The following is a 25540-nucleotide window of genomic DNA, read 5'->3' on the forward strand; positions in this document are numbered from 1 at the left end:
AGCAAAGTATCTTAAAATGGTTGGTGTTAAAAGTTGCTTGTACAATTTATCTACACATTGTACAGACATTTAAAATGATAGCAAAAATAATTTTTAAAGTAGAATAAATGATTCATGATGAGAGTTAACTGGATGAATCTCACAATGTTGAGTGTGAGTGGTCAGATACATAACAGAACACACTATATGTTTTCACTTACGTCGAGTACAAACACAGTTGACCAATCCTTGCTGTTAGAAGTTAAGTGGGCAGTAGCAGGGGAACTGTTAGTGTTTAAGGGGCTTCTGGAGTGTTGATAACTTTCTGGAGCTGAGTACCACCCACCTGCACACTTAACAACATAAGCACTTTCCTACAAACATTACACCTCAACCAAAACTCCAGAAAACTAAAGTCATCACACAGTGTGGTGCTGGTGCAAAGACTAGATATATGGATCACAGATCACTTGAAACAGACTAGAGAACTGATGAAGATGAAACGGGAGAGTTCCCTAACTCTGCCCATAGCATGTGTGACAGGGGTGTGGCTCATCTGTTTGGCCACTGTGTGTTCTCAATCCCCTTATGGGAGGAGGAGCATGTAGATGGGATGTGCAGGAGCTGGAGCCAGCACCTTGGGGCTCTGGCCCCTTAGTAGCATCTAGGGGTGGGTGCCTGCAACTTCTGAAGCCCAAGTGGGCATGTGTTACAGTGTGCTCTTTTAGCTTGCCATGTATGAACAGCTTAAGTGTTAAACAGTTCAGTGGAGCTTCTGCAATTTTTCTAGGGCAGAGGGCCAGTGTGACAGCTTTCTGTATCCTAAGCTCTTGTCTGGCATCCAGGAAAAATCAGATCACACATGGACTTGAAGCATGGTGAATACAGGGTTTTTATTGCGTGGTGGAGGTGGCGCTCAGTGGGATGGATGGGGAGCTGGAAAGGGGATGGAGTGGGAAGATGATCTTCCCGGCAGTTTGGCCATCCAATGGCCAATCTCTTCTCCAATCATCCCCAGCTGAACTCTCGACATTCAGATGCTCCTTCTCTTCTCTCCTTCTCTGGCACTCTTCTGCTCTTCTGTTCATCTGCTTGTGGAGCCTGGTGTTTGGGGGCACCGGATAGGGGGCATGGTGGGCCAAAGGCAACTTTTGGGCATGAAAACAGGAATACCTGTTCCCATTTAGGGCTGTGGGTTTCCAGGTTTGAGGGTGGAGCCTTTGCTGGGGAACGGCTCTCTTCTACCCAATATCTCCCTACCTCCTGTCCATATCAAACATACAGTGTATGACCAACCAGGCTGCACTACCTCTCAGTGGTAAAGAGTGCTGCTGAGACTGATCGTCTATTTGTAAAGAAAACAAGTGTTGATCTCTATCCCATAGCATGTGTAAAAATTACTTATAAGTGAATTTAAATCCCAAATATGAGCAGCAAAGTTTAAAGCATTTTACAAGCATATAGAATGACACTCTTATGATTTGTATGTAAACAAGGAAATAGGATTCAAAAATATAAACTATAAAGAGAATGATGGAGCAGTCTCAATACATTAAATTTAACAAGCCCTGGTCAACCATATAATGATAAAAAATAAGCAAAGACAGAGAGGTGTATAAGCTGTGCATATAATCAGTAGATCAGCACCAATTTATAACATATTCCTATGAATCAATTTAAAAATGGAACTATAATAGAAGTTTGGACAAAAAATATGAACTAAAAAGATGGAAAATAAATGGGAGAGGATAGAAAGCTCTCTGGTGCTATTTCAAACTATAAGATGCTATATTACACACAAAAGCCTAGCAGAATTAATCATAGTTTAGTCATAATGATAATAATAGCCTACAGGCACTCTGTGCATGGTGCTGTCCTCAGCATCTCACAGGCACTCACTCATGCAGTCCTCTAGAACCTATGTCTGGAGTCAGATAAGTATTTTTATGTTTACAGGCAAGAGAATTGGTGCTAACAGAAGTCAGTGACTGGCCCAAGGGGACAGGGCTAGGTGGTGACAGAGCTTGATTTCCAAATGAAGTTGTCTCTTGGGCTGGGAAAACATGTCTATACTCCTGAATCTTGTAGTTTTAACTAATTGGAAGAATTATCTGGCAATATCTTCTAAACTTGAAGATTCATATTCAACTGGAATATCCCTGTTTAAACTCTCAAACATGAGCAAAACGAGAGTTTATAAAACAATTCTTAGGACTCTTTGTAAGAGCAGAAAATACAGAAATTAGTTAAAAGTCTATAATAAAGATTAATAGACAGATATAACTTGTTGTGTGTCATTACAAGAAAATTCTAGAGGGACTTTAGAATAAATTAGGTCTAAAATTTTCAAGATGGAAAATTTTTGAAAGCATGAGGGCTGATGAACAGCTTTTTTGTAAAAGAATACAGTTAATGACTGGGCGCAGTGGCTCACGTCTGTAATTCCAGCACTTTGGGAGGCTGAGGTGGGCAGATCGTGAGGTCAGGAGATTGAGACCATCCTGGCTAACTTGGTAAAACCCCATCTCTACTAAAACTACAAAAAATTAGTGGGCGTGGTGGCACACACCTGTAGTCCCAGCCACTCGGGAGGCTGAGGCAGGAGAATCACGTGAACCTGGGAGGCGGAGGCTGCAGTGAGCTGAGATTGTACCACTGCACTCCAGCCTGGGCAACAGAGTAAGACCTCATCTCAAAAAAAAAAAAAAAAAAAAAAAAAAAAGAATATAGTTACTATGTTATGAGTTCATTAAAATATAGAAAATAGCGGTATACCCACTTTTTGAATTTATATATGTGTTCATGTATATAGTAAACATATGAAACACTGGATGGAAGGATAATAACTTCAAGATAACCATTATCACCACTTATGAAAATAAGTAGGTTGAAGTGGTATTTACCCTGTGTTTATAGAACAGTATGTCATCTATCTAATCTAAGACATCATACAATTAAAACATACTGTTATTTTTTGTACCACTCAGAAAATAAGTGTTACAATTAAATTAGGACACAGTGTTTTCTTACCACACCCTTATGGCTGCATCCCAATCACAAAAGTACATGTGAAAAAAAATACAGCACTTTTAATTTTAAATGTTTTTTTTTTTTTTTTTTTTTTGAGGCGGAGTCTCGCTCTGTCGCCCGGGCTGGAGTGCAGTGACCGGATCTCAGCTCACTGCAAGCTCCGCCTCCCGGGTTCACGCCATTCTCCTGCCTCAGCCTCCCAAGTAGCTGGGACTACAGGCGCCCGCCATCTCGCCCAGCTAGTTTTTTGTATTTTTAGTAGAGACGGGGTTTCACTGTGTTAGCCAGGATGGTCTCGATCTCCTGACCTCGTGATCCGCCCGTCTCGGCCTCCCAAAGTGCTGGGATTACAGGCTTGAGCCACCGCGCCCGGCCAATTTTAAATGATTTTAAAAGAGATATGGAACCAATATGCATGGTGGGCACACAACTGTCTGTTGCATTCTGCTTGAACTTTTTTCATTTTTAGTTATTCCAGAAGTTGCAATGAATATTAAGAAGAATTAAACGATAATTCATAAAACTAAGGAGTTTTAGTCCAGCTTCATTTTCCAGCAGATCCAATTTCTATGCTTGTTGGAAAACCTAACTACACTATTTCACTTCTCCCCAAGTTCAGCATAGACTTAGACTCTAATTTGACAAAATGTTTTTCAACTCTCTATTTTGTAAACGAGAATTTCATTAGATGTTCAACAGACACAAGAGATAGCCTGGATCATGTATCCATCTGTGTGTACATGGAGTTCATTTCTCTTTCTCACTATTTTTTTGTTTTCATTTTTTTGAGACAGGGTCTCACTCAGCTGCTCAGGCTGGAGTGCAGTGGCCAAAGTATAGATCACTGCAGACTCCATCCCCTGGGGTCAAGCAATCCTCCTGCCTTAACCTCCCACATAGCTGGGACTACAGGTGCATACCACCATGGCTGGCTAGGGTTTTTAAATTTTATTTATTTAAATCTGTTTGGGCTTAGATATTGTCTTTATGCCAAGTTTTACTAGAGAGTAGATGTGGGTGATGAGCTTTGAGTATCTAAAGAAAGTTATTTGCTGATGAACTCATAACCTCTCTCAGCTCCACTTTCATGTAAATCTCTTTCCTATGCAGTGTTTCAGTTCATGTTGTGGAACAGTCCATTGCTACCACCTGCAACACATTGCTTGATGCTGATTCTATGCTTTATACATAATAAAATTATGGAAATAATAATGACAGTGTAATTCTATAAAACCTTGAGGATTTCTGCTTATGCAGTCCCTTTTTTCTGAGTGACTGACAAGCCATCTAACTCTTTTATTGGTTATCATTCTCATTGTTAATATTGCACATTCTCATTGGGTCCAGCGAATAGCATCAGGACCAGCCACTTCCTTCCTCACCTGTCTTTTCTCTTCACTTCACTGTCTTCTTTCCTTATTTGTATCATTTGAAACAAGAGGATTCTTGGTCAGGGGATATTTTAAGCACTCCATTTTAGCTCATAGGTGAGATGACAAGAGCTCAGCCTTGCTAATCGTTGACGGACTCTGGTTCCAGGGAATAAGTTCCTTCCTTCTTAATGGATAAAGTCCCTCCTTTTCTTCACTGGTCATTACACTTCTCAATAAACCAGCAACAGATTGCAGAATCCTGCCACGTTCATTTCTACAGCCACCAATGCTTCCACAGCTTACGAGAGAGCCATTGAGCCACTGGCCCCCATCTCTGGCGAGCCTAGAAACTTTGTGGAACCTCCCAGATGCCAATGGCTCCAAGTGCCCTGGGCTGCTGGTTTTGCACTATGCTATGAACATCTCACTCTGTAGGCCTGTGTAAGTGTCCTATTTGTTAACTGTATACCTATCTATAGGTGATGTATTTTGAGAAAGTATGTGTTTGTGTTTACAAAAGATCACATATAATAATACTAATAATGAAACTGTCTGCCTCTGGGCGCAGCACTTGTGCTGCTGAGAGAAGCCTGCCAAGCATTCACTCTGGAGCTGCATGACCTGGACATTAACACTAGCTCTGCCACTCATGGGAAGATTTTAGAAAATCTGCTTAAGCTCAAGTCTCAGCTTATTCAACTGCAGAGCCGAAATAACAATTCTTATACTGTTTTGCCTGCCTTTTGAGATGGAATGTGATAATACATGTAAAGCTATTTGAGGCAGTTCTGCCATGTAATAAGCACTCAACAATGGCAGCTGTCTTCGTTTCCTAGAATTTCAAATATTATAGTCTTTTAACTTCTCGCTCACATCAAATTGCATGGTTCATTTCTCTAAATAGTCCTACATATTTTTTAAACCCCATAATGTGGCTCTAGACCATTCTTCTGCTCATCAGAATCTTACTAATTTTTTAAGATTTGCCCTGATCACATTTCTTTTTCATTGTGATACTTATTTTTAAAAAAACCTGATAGGATTTATTCCCTTCTAACCTCTTGACTTACCAATTAGGACTACACACTCTCAATACAGCTATTTAATTATTGTCCTTAGCTCCAAGTGACGTATGTGTTTTTTTCATTGTTATTTGTGTTTTGTCTCTAGCATGTCTACACAGTGCTCAAGAATGGGACACTCTAAGTATCTAAGGCAATGTATTTTCTTATAGAATCAACAGATGTTTGTTGGCTTGATGATGCATTTTTGTTTCTGATTTTAAGTTTGCTTTTTTGTAAAGCCCATGCAGGAAGATCTGGCTCCTTTCTATTTTCTCTTTCTCCCCTACATGTAACATGTTTAAAATGATTATTAAACATTTTTATTTTAGGGTTAGGGTTAAGCCCATGTAAAGCCCATGCAGGAAGATCCGGCTCCTTTCTATTTTCTCTTTCTCCCCTACATGTAACATGTTTAAAATGATTATTAAACATTTTTATTTTAGGGTTAGGGTTAAAATGATTATTAAACAGTTTTAATGTTTAATGTTTTAATGATTAATTATTAATATTACGTGTCTTCAACATAAACAGGCAGCACAATAATGGACCCTGTCCTGGTTGGTTGTACTTCCTGTGGAACTGCCTGCTGACTCGCCGCTGTGACCGGCATCCTGGCAGTGGTGGTTGTTAGTGTCAGATCAGCACTGCTGTGGCAGAAAGCAGTCTAACTGGGAGGCCTGCCCGCTGCCTTGTGTAGACATCCGTCTCGAAATGAAGTTTGCCTCAAGAGAGTTCTATGTCCATGATTAATAACTTGCTAGAAATAAAAATCAATATTATGCAAAGGCTTAATATAACAGAGTTCATGATAATGAAATAAAACTAAAATGCAGATGTTATATGTGAATTTCTTTTTAAACATGAAACAGAGAAGTCATTCTCCTGGTCTTTGTAATCTTTATAGATATAATTATATTTAATGTTTTTTTTTCTTGTAAAGTAATCGGCTGGGAAGAAACCCAAATATTTGAACAAAATTTGTCATTTAAAGCAACAGACATAATACAATGATAACCACTAGAAACAAAAAGAAATAAAGTTTTGTTATGTGGCCTAAGGACAAGATCGTTTTAATGAATACCCGATAGGTGACTACTTGATATTATTTACTAGGCACTAATATTGCTACAGAGAATAACCACTAATACAATGTAAAATATATGTCCTTACAGCAACCTAATATCTGTTATTTTATGGGTTGTTACCTATTTCATACCTCTGGTTGTTACAAACTATTTGATTCTACATAATGGATGTCAAGTCCAGAAGGACTAGACACTTTCACCTTTTCTTATGAACTATAAAAAGCAGGTAATTTTACTGTAAGCTGTATATCAGTGCACCTTGTACCTGATATATTTTTTGTATTTATTTTCCATTTTTTCCATTTTCGTTTTATGATAGAGTTAGAAATGATAAATATAAAAGGTGTTCTGTGTGTGTATATATATATATGCAAATTCATTTTATAAAATCATAATACTTACATATTAAATACTTAATTCATATACAGAAACATATATTTTATTTATATTAATAATTGTATAAATTAGAAGTTGCATTAGCTATTTTCAGTTTTAATAATGATTCTGGTAATGATCTCAATGTATTATATCTTATTCTTACATTAATAAATAAATGTCTCTTAATGTGTTTCTCCTTCTCTCTATGAATGTGTATTTCTGAAAAAACTGCAAATGCAACGTATTATTTGAAGCCATAATACCACTATAGTGTCAACACTTTAAAAAACAAACACACCACAAGTTAACAGTTTTTTTCCCAGCACAAGATACAATATAGTATGACAAGTTGTGTCATACTATAAAAAATTGTTATGTTAAAATTTGGCTAATACTTAAAACTTTCCCTCTAGATCCATAGAAGCATCCAAATAAGACTAATTTTTTTAACTTTTCATCCAATTATTCAAAGCTGACTTTTGTCTCACTGTTAATTCTTGTTAACTCTACAATCAACTGTTACCATAAACATAAGCCAGAAATAATATATTAATTGTAACTTTAAATAGGGTGTGTTTCTTTGTCTTTCCTCTCCCACCCCTTGATGCATACGTAATTCAAAATTTAAAGGCATGAAACGCCAGACTAACCTAGGTATTTGAGGGCAAATGATCTTCTGACACAAATGCAATAAAAACAGATGTATTCTCCTTCACAGCTGTCATGAAGCAGCTACTATCAGTCACATTCTCCTAACCATGAACAATTACAAAGACTGGATAAAATACAAATCAAACATCGAATGGCAGGGATAGTAAAATCAGCAAAGCAGCAATGACTGAGGGAGCTTGTAGAAAATCAGGATGCACCGGGCCACACGGGATCTTTTCCATGCCCTCCTCCCAGCACACACTGCCGCTGTGCTGAGTGTCTCTCAGCAGCATCACAGAAAGTCAGCCTAAGTGTCTCATGCTCAGCAGAGATTTGAGCAGCCTCACACAGTACTGGGGAGACACAAATCCAAGTTCAGGGTTCAGAAACAGGAAAGCCAAAGGAATATCAGCCCAAATTTTCACCTGAGTCCAGTAAGGTGGCTCGCCTTTTCGAAGGGAGGCCGGGCGCGGTGGCTCAAGCCTGTAATCCCAGTACTTTGGGAGGCCGAGACGGGCGGATCACGAGGTCAGGAGATCGAGACCATCCTGGCTAACACGGTGAAACCCCGTCTCTACTAAAAAAATACAAAAAACTAGCCGGGCGAGGTGGTGGGCGCCTGCAGTCCCAGCTACTCGGGAGGCTGAGGCAGGAGAATGGCGGGAACCTGGGAGGCGGAGCTTGCAGTGAGCTGAGATCCGGCCACTGCACTCCAGCCTGGGCGACAGAGCGAGACTCTGTCTCTAAAAAAACAAACAAAAAAAATTAAACGAGACTTCACAGGGTCAAGGTAGTTTGTCTACAACTTGTGCGCCCACTAGGAGGAACAGTCAAATCTTCTTGGAAGGAAGATAACATCTTCCTAGACCCTACAGTTTTTTTATATCGGAAGTTCAATATTCCATCAAAAATCTCCATGGACGTCAGTAACTATATCCATATATGTAAAACACACACACACACACACACACACACACACACACAGAGTCACATAGTAGAAACAGACCTCAATATTAGAGTCATAAGACACAGGATTAAAAAATATTATGTTCAAGAAAATAAGTGGCAAGATGAAGACGAAGAATTCACCAGAAGCCTGGAAACTCTAAGAGTATAAAATGAACATGCTAGCATTGAAAAAAATCACATAACAGACATCAGCATTTTAAGGAATGATTCATTAATCATTCCTTAAAGTTTATCAGCAGATTCAAAACAACAGAAAAGATCATTTAAAATATGGCCAGGCAATTATCCAGACTGTGGTCAAAGAGAAACAAAAGTAGAAAACAAAGATTAATACAGTTTATATTTTTATAGACTTTCTACATACATATATCTAGATTTTTACAGAAAGAAATCACAAATAGATAATACCTTAAACTAATTGACAATGAATTTATGAAATATCAAAATATCATACATGTAGAATTCAGTAAAGCTACTTTTAAAGTAAAATTTTAAAGCCCCAAATACTTATTTTACGAAAGGCAGGAAATCAAGGATATATCTATATAACATAAACAATAATCAAATTATACCCAAATAAATTAGAAAGAAGGAAATTTTAAAAACTCAGAAAACTCACAAATTACCAACATATGGAATAAAAAGTCACTCAAAAATTCTACAAATATTAAAAAGAGAAATAGAACTAAGAATATTTCTATGCCTAAAACTCTTAAAGATTAAATGTAACTAACATAATTTTTTAGAAATGCAATCATTAAAAACTAGCACAGAAAGAACATGAACTGTCCTATGTATGTCAAAGAAATTAAATCGAGAACTAAAACCTTCTCACCAAGAAAATACCAGGTCTTAATGGTTTCAGTTGTGAATTCTTCTAAACATTTAGGAGAGAAAAAACACCAAATTTTCAAACTCTTTCAGAGACTAGAAAACAGAGTACACCTTCCAATTCTGTTTAAGAAATCAGCATAATTTTGATATAGAAGATTTAAGTAAAAAAAAAAAGAAAAAGTGGAAACTTATCTTTTTCATGAACATAGATGCCCTAAGCAAAATATTACTGGATAGACTTCAGTAATATAAAGAAAAGGTTAAAACATCAAAAATGCAAGTTAGGTTTAATATTTCAAAATCAAGAATTATAATTCACAAACAAAATAAAGGAGAAAAATATTCAAATCAACAATTGATACAGAAAAAATACTTACATTTGATAAAATTCTATACCTTTTCTATGATAAAGACTTCTTAAAATAGCAATAAAATGAAATTTCCTTAATCTGATAACTGATATCTATGTAAAATTTATAATTATTTTTATACTTAAGGTTTAATTACTAAAGATTTTTCCTGAGATAAGACATATATCTATTTTTAAATGAAATTACTAATAGTATCTAACATTATTCTGGTGATCCAATCCATTAACATAAGAACAGACTAATAATAGGATTTTAAAGAAAGAAATAAAATTATTATTGTTTCAGGCAATAAGATTGTGTACACAGAGTATTTTTAAAACACACTAGATAATTTTATAGCTAATAAATAAATTTGACAAACTTGCTAGTTTAAGGTAAGACTTTTTAAATTGTGTTTTTATACATACAGGGAGCACACACCAATGGAAAATAAAATTTTTCCACGATTATTTATGACAGCATTTAAAAACATTTAATGAACACTATGCAAGATCTCCAGAAGAGCACACAGGACGATACACTGAGGGGAATTTCACATTTCAAAGACCTCGATAAATGAATATACTTAGAAGACTCAGTACTACTAACATTTTTTGTCCGTTTCTAAATTGAACTGTAAATGTAATGCAATCAAATTCAGAATCCCAGGGGGAGTCCCCTCAGCTCCCCCAACAAAACTGACAAACTGATTCTAAACCTTAAAGGAAAAGTCCAGAAATTAATTGCTAGGGCAATTTTGAAGACCAAAGGTGAATGACTTAAGAGTATAAGACATAAAAATGTATTATAATAGACCAATCAAACTGAATGGAAATTCTATATCCATTCATATATAGTTACGATATTTATGCAAAAGTGCCAACACAATGTCCTGGAGAAAAGATGGTCTTTTTTTCCTTTTTTTTTTTTTTTTTTGGACAGAGTCTCACTCTGTCACCCAGCCTGGAGTGCAGTGGCATGATCTCGGCTCACTGCAACATCTGCCGCCCGGGTTCAAGCGATTCTCCTGCCTCAGCCTCCCAAGTAGCTGAGATTACAGGCACCTGCCACCATACTCCGCTAATTTTTGTATTTTTAGTAGAGATGAGGTTTCACCATTTTGGTCAGGCTGGTGTTGAACTCCTGACCTCGTGATCTACCTGCCTTGGCCTCCGAAAGTGCTGAGATTACAGGCGTGAGCCACCGTGTCCAGCTGAAAGGATGGTCTTTTTAAGAAACAGTACTGTGTCAGGTTAATATACATTTTTAAAAAAATGAATCTTGACCCCTGCTTCTTACAAAATGTTTTCAATATGCATTAGGAATTCAGAATGCTTAAAGATCTTTCAAGTCAATAAAGATAGATGAACCAATTTTAAAGTTTTTAATTTCAAAGCAGGATAAATTCCTGGAATAGATGCATCACGAAACAGGATATAACTGTACAGTAATTATGTGAAAATGTGGTTAATATCATTGTTTGTCAGAGAAACACAACTTAAAACAACAGTAAGATTCCACTATGTATACCCAGTAGAATGATAAGTAAACAAATGAAATCTGATCAAAGAAGAGGAACAATTAGAATTTCTGTATTAAGTTGTAGATATACCTTAGTATAAGCACTCAGAAAACTGTCGGTATTTATCAAAACTGAATGTATGTATACACTTTGATGTACTAATTCCACTCTTTCCAACAAAAGAAATACATGTTATCAAAAAAATTTTGTGAAGATGTTCATAGCAGTAATATTCTTGCTTCAAAAGACAAAATCTCCATCAATAGTTAATTAAACTGCCATATATCCACAAAAGGAACTGTTATACAGCAATACAAAAGAAAATAACCTATTGTACTTATTGTATTGCGACACACAAAAACATGAGTGAATCTACCTTCCATAATATTGAAAGGAAGCAGCCAGGTACAGAGAAAGATAGTCTGCGAGATTTCACCCACATAAAGTTCATCCATGCAAAGCGGAGGGTGACAGTAGTCAGAATTGTGCTGTCTTTTGGGGAAGTATGTCATGTTTGAGACAGGGCATGGGAGATATCTGTAATCCTACTAATGCTCTATTTCTTCACCTGCATGATGGTTTTTAGAGTGTCACGACTTTTATAAATTAGTTGAACAGAAGATTTAATATTTGTATGCTATGCAATATTTATATTATACTTCAATACACATATTCACAGAAATATTAATTAGGACTCAACAAAGTGAAAGATACAGAACTGAGCTTTTTCTCAAAACCATTTAATAACCACATATCAGATTAATTTCAGTCCTTGGATGAAACTCCTGAAATGAGCATGGGTGAATCCCTTGCTCTAGCGTCTCATGCTCACACACACCATTAGATTACACAGGATGAGGCTGGCACAGGATTGGGAGGAAGGAGGAGGGTAGGCAGTTTCAACATAGCTTTAAAGTAACCATGGCACTGACTTTTTAATTTAATTTAATTTTACTTTATTCTATTTGGAGACGGGATCTCAATCTGTCTTCCAGGCTGGAGTGCAGTAATGCAATCACAGCTCACTGCAGCCTCAACCTCTTGGGCCCAAGTGATCCTCCTGCCTCAGCCTCCTGGGTAGCTGTAACCACAGGCACACACCACCATGGCTGGCTAACTGTTTTTTCGTTTTCTTTTCTTTTGTTTTTTGTGTGTTTTTTTTGTTTTTTTGTTTTTTTGTAGATATGGGTGTCTCATTATGTTGCCCAGGATGGTCTCAAACTCCTGGCCTCAAGTGATCCACCAGCCTTGGTCCTCCAAAGTGCTAGAATTACAGGCATGAACCACTAAGTTCAGCCAGAATTGACTTTTGATAAGATGGGTGGAGGGTGGGGTGGTGGATGCGCTCTTGTTCTCATGAACTTTTTCTGTGAAAATACATATTTGATTTCCTAGGAAGTTGGAGGAATTTCTCATTTTCTCTCTCCTCTCTGTCCTCCTCCCTGCCCACAACACCTATGAGTGAGCCCCAGCTTCAGGAACATATCCCCACTCCCTGCCTCCTGGTTTTGGGCAGGCTCCCGTTCCCTATTGGTGGAACCAGCCTTGTTTTTACACAAAAAACAGCTCCTATGATACAGTATTTTTGACCCATTTCTACTACTGCATTTTCAATTGATTGGAATTTTTCTACAAGCAATTTCTCTTTGAATTTTTGGGGCCTCATAATTAAACTGGCAAGTCATTTGGGAAAATGTAAACACGCGATATCAACCTTTTTTATACCCATTGCTTTAACATCATAGAACTCATCAGACATAAGTCATGTGTCCAAATAAAGGCTCTAAGCCAAATGATCTAGAGTTAGTCAAGAATGTACGGAAAATATATTTATATATTATTTAATCTTAGAAATCTGTCTAATGGCTATAGTCATAAACAAATTACACATTTTAAGTGCAAAGAAACATTTTGATAAAATAACTGATTTTCAAAATTGCCTCAAAATGAATTAAAGTCACTACGATGCAATCATTCAATTCAGAATTTTAAAAAGGTTTTTAGAAGTTTGCTTTGTTTTTTTTAGTCATTTGATACAAATATGCATGAGTAGAGCATATTACTCTACATTATTCAATGATATTTAAAATTTTGTACTCACCATGGAAGAATAAATTGGAAGTTCCTTGTATGGATTAACAAGCAAAAGAATGTCCCCAATGAATGTCTGTGAAAAAAGGGATGCAAACAGTTCATTATTCATATAAATAGCATCTTTAAAAACACAAATCATACAATTTAAAAGCCATTGTATGAAATATAAAAAATGAAAAATCTACTTTAATATTTTGTAACTTTTTAATATTTCATAATGTTTTTAAGTTTGGAATTAAAAATATTAAATGAATTAAATAATTCAAAATAAATAAAACAGGCTTTATTTCACTGAGCATATGAGAAATGAAATAGTTAAATTCTAAGAATTTCTTTTCTTAAAAGATTCTGGGCCGGGCACAGTGGCTCAAGCCTGTAATCCCAGCACTTTGGGAGGCCGAGGCGGGCGGATCACGAGGTCAGGAGATGGAGACCATCCTGGCTAACCTGGTGAAACCCTGTCTCTACTAAAAAATACAAAAAACTAGCTGGGCGAGGTGGTGGGCGCCTGTAGTCCCAGCTACTCGGGAGGCTGAGGCAGGAGAGTGGCGTAAACCCGGGAGGCGGAGCTTGCAGTGAGCTGAGATCCGGCCACTGCACTCCATCCTGGGTGACAGAGCGAGACTCCGTCTCAAAAAAAAAAAAGATTCTGTGAGAACCAAACAATGAAAACATATAGACTTAAAACATATGACAAAATACCTATGAAAAAGTCAATGGGGTAACAAATTCTGTTATTCTGCTACAGAATAATAAACTGCGTAAGAGAGAAGTTAGTAAAGCACAATTATCAAATAAAATACATTGTTTCAATTAAAAAGTGACAATGAGATACAAAGGCACAAAGTACAGATGGAACAAATAAAAATAATAAAATGATAGATTTAAACCCAAACAACAGCAACCACATCAATTGTAAAGGTACCAAATAGTCCAATTAAAATGCAAAGATTATAAATTGTATTAAAATATGAAAGATGACTACTTTAAAGAGAAACATCCTAAACATATAGAATAAAAAAAAAAAAGGAAAAGAATGAAGCAAGGTATGCATGCAAACAATAATAACAGCAAAGAAGATGACTATGGAAATAATTAGTTTCTAGAAAATGTGCTTTTGGAAGCAGTACCAGAAGTAAAAAGAAACATTTCACAGTAAAATGATGAATCAATCAGGAAGAAACAACATTTCTAAATTTCTAGGAGACTAAAATCTAGCATCATATATATAAAGAAATAACATATAAGGAGAAAAACATGAGTTAACAATGATAGTGAAACATTTTAACCATTTTTCTTAGTAATTCATGGAACAAGCAGACAAAATTTTAAAGTAATAATTACTGCATTGACCAATTTATTTATATAAAACACTGTTACTGACAAGTTGAACACTGGCTTGTTTCCTTAAACTTTAAAGATTGGAGTCACACAGAGTATGTTCTATTACAGTAGAATTAGGATAGAATATTGTTTCCCGAACTCTGTGTGAAGGGTCTTTATGTCATCCACCAGAAAACTAACTCCAAATAAATGTTTATCCTTTAAAAAAAGAAGAATAGTGTATTGTATGTTAAAAATTAGCTAAGAGAGCAGAGTTTTGGTGCTCTTACTATAAAAGAAAAAGGTAACTATGTGAGGTGATGGGTATGTTAATGTGCTTAACTGTAGAACTCATTTCACTAACTGTATGTACATTGAAGCATCATGGGCAGGGGCAGTGGCTCCCGCCTATGATCCCAGCACTTTGGGAGGATGAGGCAGGAGGATAGGAGGATTGTTTGAGCCCTGGAGTTCAAGACCAGCCTGGGTAACATGCTGAGATACCATCTCTACAATTTTTTTTTTTTTTTTTTAATTAGCTGGGCATGGTGGTGTATTCCTGTCATCCCAGCTACTCAGGAAGCTGAGGCAGGAGGCAGGAGGATCACTTGATCCTGGAAGGTTGAGGCTGCAGGAAGCTGATATCTCACCAACGTATTCCAGCCTAGGTGAAAGAGTGAGATCCTGTCTCAAAAACACAAACCAAAAACCAAAATCCAAACAAAACTCATGTTGTATCCCTTAAAAATATACAATTTTAAAAAAGGTTATTTTAATTAAAAAGACATTGAAGTCACTAGTCGATACCTAGAAAATCACCCAACATTTTGAAATTTTACAATATATTTGCAAATAACTAATGAGCTAAAAGGAATTAAAATGCAAATAAGACTATTTCTATTATAACATATCGTAACTTGTGGGATGCAACTAAAGGTCTACTTAAGATAAAAATTATAGCCTAGAATACATGTTAGAAAAGGAAAACAGGAGTGATAATTAATGATCTAAGTATCAACTTCAAGGAGTTTAAAGAATTGCATCAATTATAAAGAAATAAATGAGTAAAATAAAATAATATCAAAGCAGAAATCAATGGAACAGGGAGAAAAAAGCCAAAAGGCGATCCTTTGAAAAATGTGCAATTTACCCCAGCAAAACTGATTCAGAAAACAAGAGGAAATGCACCAACTACCATTAGCAATCAGTAATATGACATCAAGACAGATCCTACGGACATAATGACAGATGAAGACAGTATTATGAATCATATTGTAGCCACTAAATTTAGAAATTTGGGTCAAGTAGACAACAATCCTAGGAAAATACATCATGCCAAAGCTAACACAATAAGAAACAGAAATTCTAATTAGTTATTTCCCTATAAAGTAAGCGGAATCTACGTCTAAAATATTTTTCCACAAGGAAAACTCAGGCTTCACTGGTGAATTCTTCCCAACATTGATGTACAAAATAAACAAATATTCTATAAATTTATTTCAGAAGATAACGGAAAAGGGAACACTTCCCATTTTAAGGACACCACATAAAATGGACATTAGAATCTAACAGGAATATTGCAATAAAGCAAAATGACAGGATGAACTCTCTCACTAAAATACATGTAAAAATCCTAAGCAAAATATTAACAAATTGAATCCAGTAATTTAGTAATAATGATAATACATCTCAAATAGCTTTATTCTAGAAATGCAAGGCTGATTTCATAATTGAAGATCAACACTTGTAACTAATAATATTTTTAAAAACTTAAAAAGACATATGATCATCTCCATAAATGGAGAGAAAGCATTTAATAATATCCAATGCTCATTATTGATTATGAAAGAGATCAAATGAAGAGACTAAGAGGCAGAAATGAAGTCCACAGGCAAACAGCCCGGGCGGCGCCCTGAGCCTAGTTAAAGATCGACCCCGGACCTAACCGATTAAGGTTATCTATAGACTCCAGACATTGTAAGGACAAACATTGTGAAAGTCTCTGTCCTGCTCTAATTACCAGTGTCTGCCACATATCTTAGTCCTGGGCCCAGTACACACAATCCTCTATTTTGTCCCAACGTCCTGAGCCCCATATGCCTGCCCGACACAAACACATTAAGAAAAACAACACCTGGGGAAGCTCCAATAAGGTTACAACCGTTTGTAAAAGCACAGGAACCGATAAGAAGGCTGCTAAAAGCATAACTTCACATTAACATGTAAACCCATTGTAATGCTGTAGCCTAGAGAAATGCCTTGTTCCTCTGTAACCTGACAAGTCCTGTTTACCTCGAGCTATAAATAGCAAGCGCACGCATTGTTCCAGGCCCTCTTGTATGTTGTGGAACGGAGGGACCAAGTTCGAACTTGCATTAAAGATCCTTGCCGCTTGGCTTTGACTCTGAACTCTGGTGGTCTTCTTCGGGGAACAAACGGTCTGGGCATAACAATTGAACAATAACTTTGAAAACCATGAATACAATGAGACTTCCTTAATCTAATGAAAAGTAATGATACCTATGGCATAGCTGCTGCAAAGAACTTTCTTTTTTTTTTTTTTTTTTTTTTTTTGAGACGGAGTCTGGCTCTGTCGCCCAGGCTGGAGTGCGGTGGCCCGATCTCAGCTCACTGCAAGCTCCGCCTCCCGGGTTCACGCCATTCTCCTGCCTCCGCCTCCCAAGTAGCTGGGACTACAGGCGCCCGCCTCGTCGCCCGGCTAGTTTTTTGTATTCTTTAGTAGAGACGGGGTTTCACCGTATTAGCCAGGATGGTCTCGATCTCCTGACCTTGTGATCCGCCCGTCTCGGCCTCCCAAAGTGCTGGGATTACAGGCTTGAGCCACCGCGCCCGGCCACAAAGAACTTTCTTAATGATAAGCACTCAAAGCTTTTTTTCTGGGGTTGGCAATGGATAGGCCATTTATTATTGACATTTAAGTCTTTTTAGTGAAGTTCTATCTCATGAAACAACGCAAGAAAAAAAGGTATGCGTTTTTCAAAAAAAGAAATAAAAGTCATCATTTGCAGACTAGATGGCATTGATGTAGAAAACCAATGGACTCTTTATGTAAATTAACACTGACGTATAACTTTAGCAAGTTTGATGCATAAAAAGTGAATATGAAAAAATCAAAATTGTATTCTCTAAATATTACCCATGAACATTTGGAAAATAATTTTTTCTTCTTATTTTCCATAAAACAAACAAGCAAACATTTATTATGTCCTCAAAACGTGAAGAATGTAGATAAGCAAATTTAATAGATATGGGAAAGACTCCTACACCAAAAAATAAAAATTGCTCCAGAGAAATTAAAGATGGCCAATAAAAGGGCTACACCATTTTGTGAAATGAAAAATGAAATATTGTAAAAACCTCAATTATTTCCACTTACTCTACATATCCGATGCAATACTAATAAAAATCCAATTGAAATCGCTACATTAACTTTACAGTAGACATGAATAAAAGGTCATGATTGGCTAATACATGCTTAAGAACAAGGGGACTTTCTATTTGTCAGGGTTGACTATAGCTGTGATGATCAAGATATTTGGGAATTTGTTTTTGAACACATGGACCAATACAAAAGAAAACAGATCCCAGAAAATAGACCCACTCCCTGGGGTCAACTGTTTAGGACAAAGGTGCTGTGGCCATGCAGCAGGGAGACACATGTGGGAAAAGTTTTAATCTGGATCCTCCTCTTTGACCATTGTGAAATCTTTTCCACATGGGTAATATACCATGCCTTGGGTTTGGGCCATAATCCCCAAAGACACCATCCTAAACAACATAATCCTGGATGCCGAAATCCCTAAAGAGCGAAATATCTGAAGTCCCAAATCCTACAAGTCAAAATCATGATGCAACTCTTGTGCATACAACCAAAAACACAATCATCCTTTCCCTAGAATTCAGCTTTCAGGATTTTAACATTCAGAATTTTATTATTTCAGGATTGTGATTTGCAGGATTATAGATGTTTGGGATTTCGAACTTTGAGGATTTTGATTTTTGGGGATTTCGATCTTTTGAGATTTCAACATTCTGACTTATGGCATTGGGGACTGTGTCTTTCAGGATTATGACCAGCACCAAAATACCTCAAATGTAAATACTAAAATAATCATTAAAAAGAAAATGTAGGAAAACATTTTCATAACCAATGCCAAGCTTTCTTAAACAGGTCACAACAAGTGTGAATCCTAAAGAAGCTGTAAAATTGTACACTTTGCTTCATTTAAATACACTATTTGAAGAGTACAACACAAGCCATAAACTGGAAGAAAATGTTCTCAATATGTATGTTTCACAACAAAAAGAATATCATGAATATAGAAAAACTCCTATATATCAAGAAGAAGAAAGAAAACCCAATTTTAATGGCACTATAACTGAACAGGAAATTCACAAAAGAAGATAATCAAATGAACAACAAACACATATTAATATTTTCATTTGTTAAATCAGAGAAATAGAAATTACAACCACAATAAGCTACCACTCCACAACTGCCAGAATAGCTGGAATCTGAAAAACTGTTAGTGAAACAAAAATACCATTTATGCCAAAAGCAATTGGGTCATATCTACGAAAGCTGAACATATTTTATGATGCTGGCATTCCACTCCTAGGTAAAGATCCCACAGAAATACTTACGTGGGCCAAAAAAATAAAAAGGTGCAAAACTGTTTATATTATTCATATTTCCTAGAGAAGTGGAAACAAGCCAAAGTTCCCTCAAGTATAAAGTGGATAAATTAGAATATACTCATCTAGTAGTTTATTGTACATAAACAAAAATTAGTAAATGCTTTTACAAGCAACAGTATAGCTGAATATTAGAAACATAATAATGAGATGAATACTACAAAACAGACTGCATTGATATAAAGTTAAAAAACACAGACAAAACCAATCTATCGGTGTAAATGTCGGAATATTTTGTGATGACAAGCGTGGATTGGGGGAGGACTTCTCTCTTCTATTACATTATGAAGTTGCAGGTTACATAGGTGTGTTCATGAAGTAAAAGTTCATGAAACCACACATTAACGAGTGGTGCATGACCTTGTTTATATGTTGATATTTACCACAACATTTATGGAAAAGAAGGATTGCTCAGTATTCTATACCCAAGTAAATAAGAAATAGAAGTGAAACAATACGTCTCCAGAGGACCTTACTAATGTAGTATCTGAAAACTCCTGTTACATTCCAGAGAAGAAACATGGAGCTAGAAAGCAGATTGTAAGTGACTTTAGAAATCTGTTCATTAAGAAAGATGATAAATTTTAAAATCAATTAATAAATACTTCTAAAATGGCATTTCTCCACTGAGGTATAATTTTTAGATGGGTCTAATTATTGAAGGAATTTCAGACTGTCTTTGAAAGTATGTTTTCTGATAAAGAAAAATGGTGTATAATAATCATTTATAATGATTTATAATAAATTATAATAATTTATAATAATCATTTATAATGAATTTATATTATTGTAAGGTCGTAGAGTATAACTTTGTATAAATAATCAAAACAAAAGAGGCTGTTTTGACAAAATGGAGCATTTTAAGGGTACTGCAGAGAAATAATTTTTCAAATTGTAAAAATCATGATAATTCGTTCAACTCATCTTTCTAAAATATGAAGGTATATTAGATATACCTTATCTAGTATATCTTAGATATATCTTATTCTTTATCTAAGAATAAAGAACATATTCTTTCCCCCAACAGCTTACTTGTTAAGTACTCAAAGGGGTCTTTTAGGTGGAGTGGAATGATTTGGAACTACACAGCAGGTGTTGCATAGCATAGCGCAGTATAGCACAGGTGAAGCTCTGGATAAATAGGCAAGGGGCACTATTCACTCAAGGAACGTGTATGCATTCATGTTACTTCAAATATCCTTCAGGCGAGAGAAACCTCCGTCTCTGACACCAGCTTGTCAGCATTAGCCTCCTGAAATGCTCTTAAAAACAGGACCTACAGTTTACGTGTTCCCTTTTCTGCACAACCTTGCCAGCGTCTGTTGTGGTTTTGACTTTTTAATATCAGCCGTTCTGACTGGTGTGAGATGGTATGTCATTGTGGTTTTGATTTGCATTTCTCTAATGATCAGTGATGTTGAACTTGTTTCTACTGTTTGTTGGCTGCATTTTTGTCTTCTTTTGGGAAGTTTCTGTTCATGCCCTTTGCCACTTTTTTTTTTTCTTTTTTCTTTTTTTTTTTTTTTTTTTGATAGGGAGTCTCACTCTGTCATGCAGGCTGGAGTGCAGTGACACTATTTTGGCTCACTGCAACCTCCGTCTCCCGGGTTCAAGTGATTCTTCTGCCTCAGCCTCCCAACCACCTGGGATTATAGGCACCCACCATGACGCCTGGCTAATTTTTGTATTTTTAGTAAAGACGGGGTTTTACCATGTTGGTCAGGCTGGTCTCGAACTCCTGACCTCAAGTGATCCGCCCGCCTCGGCCTCCCAAAGTGCTGGGATTACAGGCATGACTCAGTGCACCCAGGCTTGCCCATTTTTTAATGAGGTTGTTTTTCTCTTGTAAATTTAAGTTCCTTATAGATGCTGAATAGTAGACCTGTATCAGGTATATAGTTTGCATATATTTTCTCCTATTCTGCAGGTTGTCAGTTTACTCTGTTGATAGTTCTTTTGCTGTCCAGAAGCTCTTAAGTTTAATTAGATCCCATTTGACAATTTTTGCTTTTGTTCTGATTGCTTTTGCTGTCTTTGTCATGAAATCTTTGACCATTCCTGTGTCCCGAATGGTACTGCCTAGGTTGTCTTCCTGGGTTTTTATAGTTTTGGGTTTTACATTTATGTCTTCAATCCATCTTGAGTTAATTTTCGTATACGGGGCAAGCAAGGGGTCTACCTTCACTCTTCTGCTTATGGTTACCCAGTTATCCCAGCACTATTTATTGAAGGGGGAGTCTTTTCCTCATTGCTTGTTTTTGTCAGCTCTGTCCAAGAACAGATGGTCACAGATGTGCAGCACTACACTCTTGTTGGGAGTGTAAATTAGTTCAACCATTCTGGAAAGCAGTATGGTGATACTTCAAAGGGCTAAAAGCAGAATTACCATTCCACCCAGCAATCACATTACTGGGTATACACCCAAAGAAATATAAATCACTCTACCATAAACATACATGCACACGAATGTTCATCACAGCACTATTCACAATAGTAAAGACATAGAATCAATTTAAATGCCCATAAATGACAGATTAGATAAAGAAAGAATGGTACATGTGCATCATGGAGTACTATGCATCCACAAAAAAGAATAAGATCATGTCTTTTATGGAAACATGGATGGGGTTGGAGGCTATTATCCTTAGCAAACTAACACAGGAACAGAAAACCAAACTCATGTTCTCCTTATAAGTGGGAGGCAAATGATAAGAACTTATGAATGCAAAGAAGGATGAGAAGTAAACGATAAAAACTTATGAAGGCAAAGAAGGAAACAATAGTCATTAGGGTCTACTTAAGCAAGGAGGCTGGAATGGGGGAGAGGAGCAGAAAATAAAACTATTGGGTACAGGACTTAATACCTGGGTTATAAAATAATCTGTACAACAAACCTCCAGGACATGTGTTTACCTGTATAACAAACCTTTACAACCCAAATCTAAAATAAAAGTTAAAAAAAGAGGCTCTGCTGCATCACCCTGGGTCACCCTGAGTGGCACGTTAAGTGGCTGAAATGAGCCAGACTGTGTACTAGGAGCTGTCAAGCAATGCTTTATTGCTCTGGTTTGCTTTTAGCCAATTACAATATATTTGTTTCAGAATTCTTTTGGCTAACCAGATGTTACAGGAGGTCTTATGTTTATTTTGTGGGGTTTTTAAATTAGTCTTAAGTCCTTCTAATGTGCTTGTAAAACAAATACTTCCAGCAAACTTCTTTGCTGTCCATAAAGGAATTTGATTGCATATTCTGTTCTCTCTGGCGCTGCTGGCGGTAAGTATTCAGAGAATGCAATGCTTGTATTCTGTGCATTTCCTGGAGAGCATGTGTCTCACCACATGCATTTCATTTTCTGTTTGAAGGTTTGAGAACTTCCTAATGCTGCCAACTGTGGAAACTCCCTAATCTAATGTCCAAATAGAAGGTTATACACTTAGTAAAAAGGCAATTTGCAATCTGTTTTGAAAGATCATACTATAAAACAAATCAGACTGTAGCAAAAAGAGATGAAAATCCTGGTCAAATGATTAAGTCAGCTAAAATATTTTATCCTGGCTCTGAAAAAAGTCATTGCTCAACCCTCAGTTATTTGCTATGGATAAGTAAATATTAACTTCTTTCACTCATTTAAAAATAGGGACTTGGTTGAGGAAGTCTACTCATTTATTCAATATTTATTGGGAATCTATTATGGGTCATACATAGCAGTGAACAAAACAAGAATTCTTTCCCTTATGGAACTTGCATTCTAGTGGGTATGGGCATGAGAGAGAGACAGAGACAGAGACAGTCTGTGTGTATAGGGAGAATCAGCACATGGTATTTATAAGAATCTAAATAAGAAAAATATACAGTATGTTAGAGAGTGATAAGTTTGTGGAGGAAAACACATGAAGGCAGAAGGATAGGAAGTGCATTTTGCAATTTAAAATAGACTAGGGGCCTGGCATTCAGAAGCAATGACACTGACATGAAGACCTGAAGGGAGGGAGGAATGGGCATATGGTGGTCAAATTACTCAGGCAAAGGCCTGCACAGAAGTGCTGGCCACACTCATGAGACACCAAGGCCAGCTACGTGGCCAGGGCAGAGGCACCCAGGGGAGGGTGCCAACATCTGACATCAGAATTCAAAAGGCAGGGGGAAACCACTGTGGCTTTATGAGCCTTTCCTCAGATTGTGGCTTTACTGAGTGAATTGGGCATCCTTTTAGCAGAGAAGTGTCATAATGCAATGTACATTCTAACACTGTTACCCCGGCTTTTGTGTTGAGGATAGACAGAGGGGAGGCCAAGAGAAACTCAGACACTTATTTGCAGGACAAATAGGCATCTACAGAACTCTCCACACCAAATCAACAGAATATACATTCTTTCAGCACCACATCGCACTTATTCCAAAATTGACCACATAGTTGGAAGTAAAGCACACCTCAGCAAATGTAAAAGAACAGAAATTATAACAAACTGTCTCTCGGACAACAGTGCAATCAAATTAGAACTCAGGATTAAGAAACTCACTCAAAACCACTCAACTACATGGAAACTGAAAAATCTGCTCCTGAGTATCTACTGCGTACATAACGAAATGAAGGCGGCAGAAATAAAGATGTTCTTTGAAACCAATGAGAACAAAGATATAACATACCAGAATCTCTGGGACACATTTAAAGCAGTGTGTAGAGGCAAATTTATAGCATGAAATGCCCACAAGAGAAAGCAGGAAAGATCTAAAATTGACACCCTAACATCACAATTAAAAGAACTAGAGAAGCAAGAGCAGACACATTCAAAAGCTAGCAGAAGGCAAGAAATAACTAAGATCAGAGCAGAACTGAAGGAGATAGAGACACAAAAAACCCTCCAAAAATCAATGAATCCAGGATTTGGTTTTTTGAAAAGATCAACAAAACTGATAGACCGTTAGCAAGACTAATAAAGAAGAAAAGAGAAGAATCAAATAGATGCAATAAAAAATGATAAAGGGAATATCACTACCGACCCCAAAGAAATACAAGCTACCATCAGAGAATACTATAAACACCTCTATGCAAAAAAAGAAAAAAAAACTAGAAAACCTAGAAGAAATGGATAAATTCCTGGACACATACACTCTCCCAAGACTAAACCAGGAAGAAGTTGAATCCTTGAATAGATCAATAACAGGCTCTGAAATTGAGTAAATAATTATTGCCTACCAACCAAAAAAAGTCTAGGACCAGAGAGATTCATAGCCGAATTCTACCAGAGGTACAAGGAGGAGCTGGTACCATTCCTTCTGAAACTATTCCAATCAATAGAAAAAGAGGGAATCCTCCCTAACTCATTTTATGAGGCCAACATCAGCCTGATACCAAAGCCTGGTAGAGACACAACAAAAAAAGAGAATTTTAAAGACCAATATCCCTGATGAACATTGATGCAAAAATCCTCAATAAAATACTGGCAAACCGAATCCAGCAGCACATGAAAAAGCTTATCTGCCAAGATCAAGTGGGCTTCATCCCTGGGATGCAAGGCTGGTTCAATATACACAAATCAATAAACATAATCCAGCATAGAAACAGAACCAAAGACAAAAACCACATGATTATCTCAATAAATGCAGAAAAGGCCTTTGACAAAATTCAACAGCACTTCATACTAAAAACTCTCAATAAATTCGGTATTGATGGAACGTATCTTAAAATAATAAGGGCTATTTATGAGAAACCTACGACCAATATCATACTGAATGGGCAAAACCTGGAAGCATTCCCTTTGAAAACTGGCACAAGACAGGGATGCCCTCTCTTACCACTCCTATTCAACACAGTGTTGGAAGTTTTGGCCAGGGCAATCAGACAGGAGAAAGAAAGAAAGGGATTCAATGAGGAAAAGAGGAAGTCAAATTGTCCCTGTTTGCAGATGACATGATTGTATATTTAGAAAACCCCATCATCGCCGGGCGCGGTGGCTCACGCCTGTAATCCCAGCTCTCAGGGAGGCAGAGGCGGGAGGATAGCTTGATCCCAGGAGTTCGAGACCTGCCTGGGTAATATAGCGAGACTTCGTTCTCCACAAAAAGGAAAAAAAAAAAAAAAAAAAGACAAAAAAAAAGAAAACCCCGTCATCTCAGCCCAAAATCAACTTCAGCAAAGTCTCAGGATACAAAATCAATGTGCAAAAATCA

At 36.8% G+C, this 25540-nt stretch overlaps 1 protein-coding gene across 1 annotated transcript in view; it reads right to left on the minus strand.

The window, feature by feature from the left end:
- The window catches only part of MYO16 (myosin XVI), a 569170-nt gene that overhangs the window by 347634 nt on the left and 195996 nt on the right, over positions 1-25540 (minus strand). Inside the window, 1 exon segment of the mRNA XM_033177288.1 lies at positions 13337-13402. Coding sequence (XP_033033179.1) covers positions 13337-13402 — 66 coding nt within the window.

This window comes from Trachypithecus francoisi, unplaced genomic scaffold (assembly GCF_009764315.1).
Source record: "Trachypithecus francoisi isolate TF-2019V2 unplaced genomic scaffold, Tfra_2.0 Lachesis_group18, whole genome shotgun sequence".
Classification (NCBI taxonomy): Eukaryota; Metazoa; Chordata; class Mammalia; order Primates; family Cercopithecidae; genus Trachypithecus; species Trachypithecus francoisi.